The 12,367-nt window shown below is 44.6% G+C and overlaps 1 protein-coding gene across 4 annotated transcripts in view; it reads right to left on the minus strand.

Moving 5' to 3' along the window:
- KIAA1549 (KIAA1549 ortholog) overlaps positions 1 to 10,941 on the minus strand; it is a 115,851-nt gene extending 104,910 nt beyond the window's left edge. For 3 of the 4 annotated variants that reach the window (XM_085049578.1, XM_085049580.1, XM_085049579.1), the window contains exon 1: positions 10,415 to 10,941. In XM_085049578.1, the coding sequence (XP_084905704.1) occupies positions 10,415 to 10,526 (112 nt within the window). In that variant the 5' untranslated portion in view covers positions 10,527 to 10,941. The remainder of the gene's footprint in view (positions 1 to 10,414) is intronic. The other variant, XM_085049577.1, reaches the window with a different exon arrangement.
- Positions 10,942 to 12,367: the final 1,426 nt, after the last annotated feature.

Consider the following 12,367-nt stretch of genomic DNA (forward strand, 5'->3'; position numbering starts at 1 on the left):
TTATGCATTGCTCAATCATGAAAATAAACTAACTGGTTTAATATTTTCCCATATCTCCCCAGGGAGGGGGAAAAGCCCCAAAAACAAACAAACAGAAACAGACACATGTTCATGCATTGTGAGGATAACCCAGCACTGCATGCCTGAGCCTGTATGAGTGCTTCACAAACACCTGCTGGTTTGGGGGGTTCCTTTCCCTGTCTATGTAAAACTTTATTTTAACATGCACTTGTGCTTTTCACCTGTTCTTCTACAAATAATTCCATTCACAAGAATTGATCTTAAACACTCTAAAGAATCCAAATAGCAGTTATTTTATTTAATTCATTACTTTCATTCCACTGGTAATATTCTCAATTTTTTCCAGCTCTCTCAAATCTAAAAGCATCAAATCTCAAAACACATTTTCATAAACCCCAAGTCCATTAATTCATTAGAAATGTAATTTCTTATTATGAGCAATGGAAGTAGGAGCTAAAAGTATTCACTCAATTCAGGAAACTCATCTTCATGAAGCATATGAACTCTTACTTCTGCATTTGGAAGGTGTAAAATACGTATTTCTGCTTTCGGAAATATCTAGAAAGCTATTTAACATCATATTTACAGAGAACAAGTTTTAGATGTGGCCTGCAAGGTTGATAATATTTAGGAATTAAGGAAAGTACTGGGGAATATTTCTGAAGCATCTTACCGAAGTCACATAGATGTTTTCACTGAATATATGATCCAACATAAGGCTGTATTCTGTTCTTCAAGGGCTGAGTTTTATTTCCAAATACAAAATAATACAGTCATTATGAATTGTCACTGCAATTTCACACATCAATAGCATGTTTCAATGATGGCTTTGGCTCATTCAAAAAACCACACCAAAACACTGTCAATTGAGTGTAATTTTAGAAAAAAATTTGAAAAAGTTCTTTAAGGTTTCTAGAACTATCTTCACCTGACTTCTCCACTTAAACTGTACACATGGTAAATTGCAGCAGTAAATACTTAAGAATACATCAGTACAGAAACTATATGCAGTTTTGTTTCTAAGTTTCTAATGCTCTCAGGATGTTAAGAAGATTATACCTTCAAGTGACACTGTCTGCTTGGAATCCAGTCAATTTAAAAAGAAAGAAACTGGATTTATATTCATTTCACATTCCTCAGCTTTCCTAATCCTTCTGACAAATTTTACAGTTTTAAGAACATGGCTGTGGTAGAAGCAGCACAGTAACTTCTCACAGAGGCAAACAAATAAACAGACTAATACAATTTATTTTCTTGAAACTTCCTTGCTTGTATTCATATTGGATGAAATATTTCTTGAGAAAACTTTGATTACCACGTTGATAAGCATTTACATAATTTTTTAAACCAAGTTACTATAAAAAAGCTCAAGCACTCTGGAAAGACAAAGGAAAACTTTTTATTTTTTGTTCTTTCAGAATGGAACAAATTACATCTTCTAAAAATTGAATGTCGATGGCTGGAAGCCCAAATCTGTTTCATCTTTCACCATAAGCACAGGAAGTAAGGTCACTGACAGATTTTAATTGAAAACATCTCCAAACCAGACTTCTGCTCTAGATCAGCATTTCGTTCTGTGACATGCAATTTCTATCCTAATTCATCACACAAGTTAGTCCCAATTCAGCAGCAGCTTCAGTTTTAAATACAGACACCACTGGAGAAGTTACCCAAGCAGAACACAGTGTAGCTGACAAACAACAGCCTGTCTCCCGTTCAAAAAGTAACCTGATCCTAGCCCAGAGGGGTCTGCTGCACAAATGCATGGAGCTTTGTCCCCAAGTAATGCTCAGCTGGATCACTGTGGCTTTGTGGTTGAGCAGTGCTCACTGCAGTCTGCAGAATGAGGTGGGATTTATTTACAAGAGAATTATGAGCCGCAGGAAAAGGTGAGACAGGCTCAACATCGAATCAAGTTCACACCCAACCAGAAGAATAAACACTACCTTCACCACCCTGCAGCTCCAAACAACTGCCTTTAAATGAGGAAAGAACTTTGAGGTTCTCCACAAACTAGTTCAATACACTGTTGGCTGGGGAACAAAAACAGGAGACCTTTCTTTTCTTGTAAGAAATCATACCAGTTTAATTTTCTTATTCAGTATCAAACCATTCAGTAAGAAATTCAGTCCAATAGGGTGTGAATTGAGAAAAAAGAGGCTGAAAACAAAATCTGTCAACTGTATCAATACTAAAGAAAAAATGCTCATCTGCACAGTTCTAAGGCAAGTGCTGAAGTCAAGTATTCAGGGGAGCCACAAAAATCCCTCCAACTCTGCACTACCAAGCAGCTCTCCTCTCACCACAAGACTTCCCAACTCAGCCTTCCATTATCAATACCCTAATCCATATTCCCAATTTCACTCATTTTCACCATAGCCCCAGCCCCTAGTTATCTTTGCTGTTCCTTATTTCAGTATCCTGCTGACCAGAGTGCCTTCTCCCTCTGACACAGACCCACAGCCAGCAGCACACACAACGTGGCAACTGAAAGATTTGCTCTGGTGCCATTTATTTGCCCAGTCTCCCGAATATCTTGCATCACTTAGGACCTCTTGCTTGCACCATGACTCCCTTTGCTAAGGACAAGGGCAAATCCTATATTCTGTGCCAAGCTGAAGAAGTTCCCAGCTTGCCAAACTACACATTTAACAGAAACACCAATGAAGTGTTTTGAGCACAATACTGCCTCTCTATCCCACCTGTGAGATATAAAAATGCTAGTAATAATTCAGTTGATGAATAGAGACATGCAGACTCACATCCACACCACTTACTTGTACCTGTTGTCTCAGTGATAACCTGCAAAATGCTTCACGAAATGAATTTGCACGGAGACCAACTCACAAAGTTAGTGTGTTCCTCCTGACTGTTTTTACCATGGATAAAGTCACTATAGCAAGGATTACAAAATGTTCTTTGAAACCTTAAAAAACATTAAGTCTAAAAATCAACCAACATAAAACCATAGACTGTTTCTTCACTCAATCAGCACACCCAAGTTCTCAGTAATGAACAGTATTAATCCCACTGTTGCACTCTGCACATAAATTATATTATTGTCATTTATTTGTAGTACCTCACAAAAACAGAACTGCAAAGTATTTCATACCACTGTTGCAATCCTCTTCTGTTAGATCATTATACAACCTCATCTATCAACTACAGTGACACGTTACATTATTGCCCCAAACCATGCAATTCAGGGTTTCATTATCCCCACTGTTAAAAAGATCAGTAGTTAGAAAACCTGTCTTGTTCACTTGAATTCAAGTCTTCTTTTTCTCCTCAACAAAAACACTATTATTATACTTCTCTTTATATTTAATCTTTCATATGTTTGAATAAAGCCCTGTCCACCTGGGTTTTTTTCCACATTAGGCAGTCCCTACAGTTCTGCAATTTGCACTGTCTCTAGTAGCCTGTCTCTTCCTTGAAGGATAAGACCCTTTACTAGACACAGTATTCCAGCTGAAGCTCTTCTGCTACTGAAGAAAACAAATGAGTTATTTGTTTATTACACAGGATATGCCCAAGTCCAACACCACTGTGATGCTGTTCAATCCCATTCTGTCTGTGGTCCCTGATAAACACCAGGCCCCTTAATACAACACTGCTACATTGTCTAGTCCTCACCCTACAGTTTTCAAGTCAAATTCAATTTCAAATTCAATTCAGTTACAAAGCAGGTTTTCAATTCCTTCAGTATGATATCATTATGCATGTTCCTTACTGAAAAACATGGATTTCAGGCCCTTTATTTACTATGTTTCCACCATTCCTCCCTCCTCTTCCCCTTACTTGATGGTGAATTTTAGCCTCTTATCTATTTCAAACCACAAGACCTAACATGCTGTCTTGACCAGATGGCTAAAGCCAATTCAAAACTCTACACAGGATATTAATTCATAGAAGAGAAGACTCACTAAATCAGAGGGGAGAATGGAAAAGGACTAAAAGGATTAGAAAACAGTTTGCACATGAAGAGCAAACAGGCAGGGGATGTAGGCTGAAACTGCTAAAACTGAAAGTGAGCAAACATCAGTAACCATGATTTCTTTTGAAGAATATTTGATTTATTAAAAAAATCCAACATCAAAATCCTACTGCACTTTGATATGGCATAGTACATCTTCCCATCTATAAGGCTAGTTAACTCACTAAAAAAGTCAATATGGTAAATCTATCATGTTACATCAGAACCAGTTACTTTCTATTTACTTACAACTAGTTTATTTCTTATTTTCTGTAGAGTCAAGTTTATCATCAGCTGGATCTTTACTGTTCTCAAGACAAAAGTTCTCAAGACAAAAGCCTTCTGATCAACTTTTTTGCTCACTGTTATTGCATCTGGACATTCCTTAGTACTTTGAAAATCAAATGAGGAACTGAGAAATCACGTTTTACAAATGGTGAAACTAAGAAACAAGGTTAAATTCTGAGAGCCTGATTTGAAACAATAATTAGTATTTAGAATTTCAGACACAACATCCATTTAAGAGCAGCTTCCCTTGACTTCTTTGGCAGCTGGAAGCACTCAGCATTTCTGCAACACAGATCCCAGAGGTCTAACATCCAGTAAATGAGGAACACACACAGCTAGTGACCACCTGTGGGAAGCTTGGTTTAAGCAACTTGAGCATCACTGAAACTCTGCAACAGCAACACAACTCTATTGTCTAGGACAGCATTTAATTACATTAACAGTGAAACCTTTATTCAAACTTCCCTGTCCCTCCCTTCATTCATGTCACACCTTCAAACATCTGCTACAAAAGCAGCAAGAATCCTGTAGATAACTTCTTCGTTTGCTATCCAGTTCCCACTTTTCCCCAGAGCAGGATCAGTGACTGAACAGAATGATGGTCCTGTCTGGCTGCAGGTATGTGTATGTGCAGATAGTTAGGTGCAGGTGCCTCTGTAGCTATAAATATTATCTATATGGATACACACTTTGTGACCATGTGAGCACAGCTGTAAAATAACTTACAGGTACAGAAGTTTAAAATTGTACAGGTTAACAAGTTATTTTCCTGTCAATATTTCCAACTTGCTGATTTTTGCCTCTGCAGTCTTCATATGCTGCTACAATTTTTTGTGGAGGAATTTTTCCAGTTCTTAAAACAAACTTAGAAAAACACTTCTGTCACAAGGCTGATTCATGCACATTCATGAAATGTTCCAAGGAGCAGCAGCAGATTATCATGCTTCTGGCTAAGAGGAGAAGAGGACCAACACTCTGAAGCCCTGGATTCTGTGCCAGATTCTGAAGGAAGTGCCCCAGAGCAGCAGGCACACTATCCCCATTCCTAAACTGCAAGCTTGATGCTTTTGGTCCCATCTCCTCCAGCCTTGTCCCAGTCCCTTGTCTTCCCCACTTCTGATTCATCCTTTCAACACTTTTTTTTTTATGTTTATTTTCCTTTTTTAAACTGAGTCCATCTGTGATTCCCAGTGTGCTTATCCTACTACCAGACTGCATTGCTTACTTCATCTAGGATTAATTTCTGCATTGCAGTTTCCCTCATCCACAGACCTATTTTACACTCCTGACCTACTGTCTTGTCTCCTAGTCTTCATGCCCTGCCAGTTCCAGTTTCTTTCATCTCACAAACCCTCTTGGGGTTTGTGTCTCTTCCCCTCCTACAACTACAACGTACAGTTTTCTGGACATATCTCATCAACAAGCAGAAGAGTGACTGGGAAGACCCTTAGACCCTTACTCCAAACTAAACCTGAGTCCCACACTAGCTCCTTCTAAAGCCTTCTTTCTGATTGCCCTCTTGGGCAAAGACCACCACACAACAGTGCAGCAGCTGCCAGAGATCCCCTGAAGAAAGTAAAGCATTACATAGCAGAGACACATGCTAAAACACGAGGCAGGCAGGCGCCCAATTCTCAGTCCTGAAGCTCAATCCAGTCCCATTTCTGGAGCAGTTTAGATAGCCTTGCACAGCAAAATCCAATCTTTCACATAACATTTTGAGTTATGGGAAGCATGCTGAGTACATCTTTTCAGGTGACACATTTACTCCTGGTCAGTACTGATAGGTAGGTAGGTGAGGTCCCATAAGAATAGGCCATATTCAAGCTTCAGCTGACAAAAAAAAGGTCATCTCTATCATAGCCATGTCTACCTACATTCAGTCATTACAAGCTTTTGAAAGAGAAAAATCACTTTCAAAGCAGGAGCGGATAAAACATCCCTTCAGAACAGGCACAATCCACCACAGTTTAACTGCATGCTCCACAGCATAAGGGTATTAAAGTTGTTCAGAAAAGAAGCTGGCAGAACTCAAAGCAGAAGCCATTGTTTTCCTCTTGCTTCAACATCAGAAGCTGAACTCTTTCAACTGATATTTTGCAAAGAAGAAAAAGCTTCAGCCCATAGCTAAATGCACACTTTACGAAATTTCAATTGGAATACTTAAATTTGTTCTCAACTCCACTGCAAAAAGGAAATATTTCTTAGACACATAACATCTTACAGCCCAAGTAAGATCTAGCACAATCTGGCCCATTTGCCATTTTCCAATATTTATCTGGGCATTCTATATGCTAACAATTACACTGATGAACAAGTGATGTGAGTACTGATGGTCAATTTTATCTTTATTCCCCCAAATCTCATGTGCTAGGAAAAAGACACCACTAATGCATTGCTCTTATGAAAGGTTTTCCTTTAGTCTTCCAAAACAGCTGTCTCCAGTAACATCAACAGCTGAAAACACAGTACATATAGGGAGTGTCAATCAAATTTGTTATTGAGCTCACGTATGTTTGGCAATCACAACAGAAAAGCATAGAAATACATGACATTTCAAGAGATAGAAAGACATCATACCATGTAACTCCAGACTGAAAAAACTGTCCATACTTACAAGGACTCCATGAGAATGGGATTCTTACACAAGAGCCAAAACAGAAATCAACTCTGCATTGTTTCTTTAATGCCACCATTTGACTAAACTATGGGATTCTAAGCCAAAATTTAAAAGATAACCATTCTCTTGTAGCTTTTTCCTTATACCCAGGTTCCCAGGACACACTATTTAATAACTCTTATGCAATTAGCATTCATCATGCTGTATGCCACAACGGGCCAGGCTGGAGACACACTGGTACTTAAGGACATCATCCATAACAAGTCTTACACAACCAGTGTTATTCATACTGTCTGCCACAATGGGCAGAGCTGGAGACTCGCTGGTAGTTTAGGACATCAGCCACAAGGAGATTTACTTTCAAATGAAGGAAAGCCATGTCTCCCACAGCTGAAGTGAGACTGTATTATTAAGAAGTCTATTCTGCTTCACTTCTCTCCCAAGCTACTCCCACACACACACACATTCTGAACTGACAAGCAAGAATTGGGATGTCAGAACCTGCCATTTACCACAATCACTGGCTTCCCAAGACTTCTTGGAAAAGATTTTTGCTGCAGCAAGAGTCACTGCTCTTTAATGTGCCCAGTTCCTGAAAACTAGCACCCAAGGTAGGTCAAAGCTGTTAAAGCCTACTTTGCTAAAGTCATGCTGTCTTTCAAGTCCCAGCCCTGCCTGAGAAGAGTAAGACCTTGCTTCACAAAAAACAAATGTCACTCACAAAACAGCACCACTGAACAAAAAGCTGCACTGTCCACTAGTTTAGCATCCTTACTTCTTGAAAGAACATGCAAAGAAAAAACACATTTCCTCCGGCAGGACTACAAGTGCAGCTTGTAGACACGAGGCTGACATTAAATAAAGCTAGCACAGCACAGAAAGCAGTCACAAAGAGAATCCTCCAACCATATGGGTCTTCTGTGAAAATGAACTGGAAGCAAGCTTGACAAGCTGAACTGGCCACAAGAGACGTGATGCCAACTCAAGTGTTTGCAACAGACTAATGCAATTAAGTTGAATAAACAATATCCTGCAACTGTCCCATAAGACAGCTACATCTGATTCCTTGCTTGACCTCCACAACTTGCCTTTGGTCCCTGAGTCTCTGAGGAGACTCACTGCAGTCTTTTCAGAGTCCAACACAGAGTTCTCCTCCCTCTCACGAAAACAGCACAGTGAGACAAGATAAATCCTCCTGATTGTCAGTGGAGGAGTTGTACAGATTGTGCAATGGAACAAAAGCAAAAACACAGCCTGTGCTGAGCACCAGCACATTGAAACAGCCTGGCCAAGGCCCTGCTTCACAGAGGTGCCCAAACCTACCTCTAGCACACTGGCAGTCCAACCACATACTAAGAGTTCAGCATCTGCTTAACAGGGGAAGCTGAAGCCCTGATTCAGCGACATGTGACTTTAGTGGGAGCTGGATCAAGCATTCCAAAACCCAAGTTGTTTAACTACTACATTTTCTTAAGTATTGATGTTGACTTTGCTATTTCAACTGCAAGTAAGCGGCCATTCACTCTTACTGTATGTTTCTTTTGTGTAACTCAGACTTGTAGGAGTTTGCTCTCGCTGTCCCTAGACTGGTCAAGACCAAATGGCACTGAAAAACAAATGAACTGCACCCTAGAGATTTACAAGAGTTGTACATCTGTTGATCAGTTAAGTGAATGCTGTCCAAACCTACTGCAAGGGGTCAGTATACAGCTCTACTGTTTCGCACCACCCATTACACCATCAAAACATTTCAAGCCTAAAGAAAAGATGAGGATAAAGACTGTGTTTTCTAAACCTTATGGGCCCCTGACAGAGAAATCAGACTCCTGTCATGGTTTTTACTAAAGCATGTCACCTTAATGAAAGGAAAAAAATATCCTTGTTCTCTGCAACCTGCAGACTTTAAATCTCTGCAAACAAACCATTTCTGAGATGCCTACAAAAAGCATCCTCTGAAGAGCAAGTTTACTCTTAGTATCCTCAAGTTCACTGTAGATGATTCACGGGCCCAGTGGAAATAGAAAACATAGAGAACTCTCAAATCAAAACATTTTAAAGGCTCCTGCCTTAGACTGAACAAGAAAGCATTGCTTTGGGCAAGGTTTGTTGTCACTGAGTACTCTCTTCCAGCAGCCTAAACACTGGCTGAGTTACATAATATTTCTACTGCTGTTTTTAAGTTATACAAGAATACACAATAATTACACAAGTACTTACAGAAATTCACAGCTATGTTTAAGTAAGAGCTACTATGTATCAGAGAAACAAACAAAAGCCTTCACTGACTTACTATGAAAATACAGAAGAAACCCAGCCATTCTACACAGTAAAAAAAAAAAACTCTAGTAAATTTCCAACTTATGAACCTACTGCTTTGCTTCCTATTTGTATACAAAGCCTGATCTATTTCAGAAAAAAAAAATAGCCAAAATTTAGTATGAACTGTCATATTTCATGGAGCCTGGAATGGAACGGAACATCTCTCATAGGTTACAAAGGGAGCTGAAGGAGAGTCTAACTTCCCTGAAAAGCTAACTAGTCACCTCCAAAACATGAACTACTTTCTGAAGTGGAATAAAGGATTATTATAAAGAGATAAGCATGTTTTATAACACCAAAGGTTCTTAAGCACACAACAATAATCAACACAATTCTTGTGTTTGAACAAAGGAGTCAACTCTAGTTGGTCCACTTCATTAAAAACAGGTTACTGCAGGTTCTTATCACTTCTTAACTCTTATCAACAACTTACTGATGCTGATAAAAATGTTTTACTTTATACCTGTTATCTACCAAGAAGAAAACCTAGTCAAACAAAATTGTACCTTTCCATGAAAATGGTAATTATTACAATCTTTTTAAAAAGATATTAAAGATGAACCAAGAAGTGCTGTAGGACCAGAACCAAGTGAGACATCCTTGTGATTAAACTGTCTGCTTAACTACAGACTAATTTTGACACCTGGAGCCACAAGAGAAAAGAAGAGAGAAAAAAAACAGGGTCACTGATTCATGGCTTTTCCAAACACCTACTGCACACACCACCCTCTGGAGCCCGAACCGCTCTCTCCACACACAAGTCATGCCTCGGCGGCGCTTGCAAAGTCGCATTGTGCGTTTCGAGGGAGGAGAGGTGAAGGAGAGCCAGGCTGCCCCGCAGCCCGCAGGTGCTACAGCCCGGCACGGGGCACCTCCGAACGCCCCGGGCGACGAGCCCACCACTCGGGGCACCGCTGCCCGGCACAGGACACCCGCACGGCCGGAACGCCGCTCTCCCTTTGTCCGCACACCGCTTCCCTCCTCCGCCTCCCCGGTCGGTCGCAGCCCCGAGCCCGAGGGCTGCCGCGGCCCCGCAGCGGAGCGTTCGGTCTGCCTGCGAACAATGCGCGCCTTTTCTGGCGGAGCTGCCCGGCCCCCGCCCGCCGGCACCGCCGCATTGTTACCGGCGAGCCGCCCCCCGCACGGCCCGGGCCCCGCACACCTGCCCCGGGCCCCCTTTGTTCCCTCACCTGCGGCGGGCGAGCCCCGCAGCGCCGGCACGGCGAGCAGCAGCGGCAGCAGGGCGGGCAGCGCCGGCCGCCACCGCGCCGCGGCCGCCGCGAAGCGTGTCATCCCCTCCATGGCACGGCACGGCCCGGCCCGGCGTCAAGTCATCGCGGCGGCCCTCGCGTCCCCCCCGCGGGGGGCTGGAAGGGCTGGGCGGGCTCGGCGGCTCCTCCCGGGCGCATCCACCGCCGGCGGGGCTGGGACGCCCGGGGACGGGAGGCCGCCGCGGCACCCGCCCTTCCCCACGCCCACCCCGTGGGGAGCCTTCACGGGGGCAGCGCCGCGGCGCCTCCCACGAGCGGCGGTGCGGGGGCGAGCGGTGCGGCGCGGCTCGGCGCCCGGAGGCAGGGCGGGCGGAGGGGAAGCCCCCGCACTGCGGGGCTCCTCGGCGGGGCGGCTACGGCCCTTCACGTGGGAGAAGGCGGCGGCGGCAGCCCGGACCCGGCACCCGCTCGCTCCCCGCCCGCCGGCGACGCGCTGCCCCCGGCGGAGCCCGGCCCGCGGCGGCGCGCACAGCCGGCCCGCCCGCCACCTGCGCGCTCCCGGCCGCGGCCGCGTCTGCGCGGGGGCGCGCCCGGCCCGCCCCCTCCGGCGCGGCGGTGGAGCGGAGGGGTGGAGCGGTGAGGGGCGGGCAGGCCGCAGCTCCGCCCGGCGCCTCCGCCCGCCGCGCCCGGCAACCGGGCTGGGAGTGCTAGCGGGCGAGTTGGGGTGCCGGTGCCTCCCGGGATCTGCTCCGTGAGCGGGGTTAGCCAGGACCCGCTGGTTCCTGGCGGCGCTCCCCGCATGGCACATCCCGTCCCTCAGCCCTCGGGGCACGCTGAGTGCAGCCTGGGCTTTTCCCACACACACGGAGTTTTGGGAGCTGAAACTGACCAGCGTCCCAGCGGGAAGGCAGAAGGCGCAGCGATGAGGGCACAGCGACGTGGCAAGACATCTAGGCAGCGTTAGAGTTGCTGTAGGGGATTGCAGACACAAACCCTTTCACCACAGGGTTCCTCCCGAGCCCTGCTCTCCTCAGGAGCAGGAGTGAGTCCAGCAGTCGTAGAACAGTGAATATACTGAGCTGGCACGGACCCTGCATCACACAGGCCCACGAATCACACCGTGTGCTTGAGAACGTTGTCCAAACACTTCTTTAGCTCTGTCAGGCTTAGTGCTGTGACAACTTCTCTGGGGAGCCGGTTCCAGTGCATAACCACCTTCTGGAGGAAGAGCCTTTTCCTAATTTCCTGCCCAACCCTCCCCGGACACAGCTTCAGGCCATTCCCTCAGGTCCTTCACTGGTCACAAGAGAGAAATCGAGGGGCAGGCACTGCTTCCCCCCACGAGGCAGCTGTAGAGCTCTATGAAGTCTCCCCTCAGTCTCCTCCAGGCTGAACTGACCAAATGACCTCAGCCACTCCTTGTATGGCTTTCTCTCAAGGTCCTTCATCATCTTCATGGCCCTCCTTTGGATGCTTTCTAATAGTTTTAGATCCTTTGTTATATTTTGGCACCTGAAACTGCACACAGGACTCCAGGTGAGGCTGCACCAGCACAGAGCAGAACAATCACCACCTCGACTGGCCAGAGATGCTGTGCTGGATGCATCCCAGGCCGTGGGTGACCCTTCTGGCTGCCAGGACACAGCCACAAAGGAGCACCAGTGACATCTGGGAAAAGATCCCACCACAAATTAGAGCTGGGCTCACGTATTTTTCAGCTGCACTCAAAATTAAACAGGCTATCAGTTCATCGGGAACACATCCATCGTAACAGAAACAACTCACTCCCAGAGATGGATGGAAGGAGCGAAGGGTTCATTTTGCTGACACAGAGAACTAAAACAATAAGCTATAACTGCACATCATGCAATGCACATCACAATATCACTCAGCAAAGGAAAATAAGGCACGGCGAGTCCTTGGCAATGGAAA

The sequence above is a fragment of the Lichenostomus cassidix genome, chromosome 1Ab, assembly GCF_008360975.1.
Source record: "Lichenostomus cassidix isolate B80296 chromosome 1Ab, HeHo_3.0, whole genome shotgun sequence".
Classification (NCBI taxonomy): Eukaryota; Metazoa; Chordata; class Aves; order Passeriformes; family Meliphagidae; genus Lichenostomus; species Lichenostomus cassidix.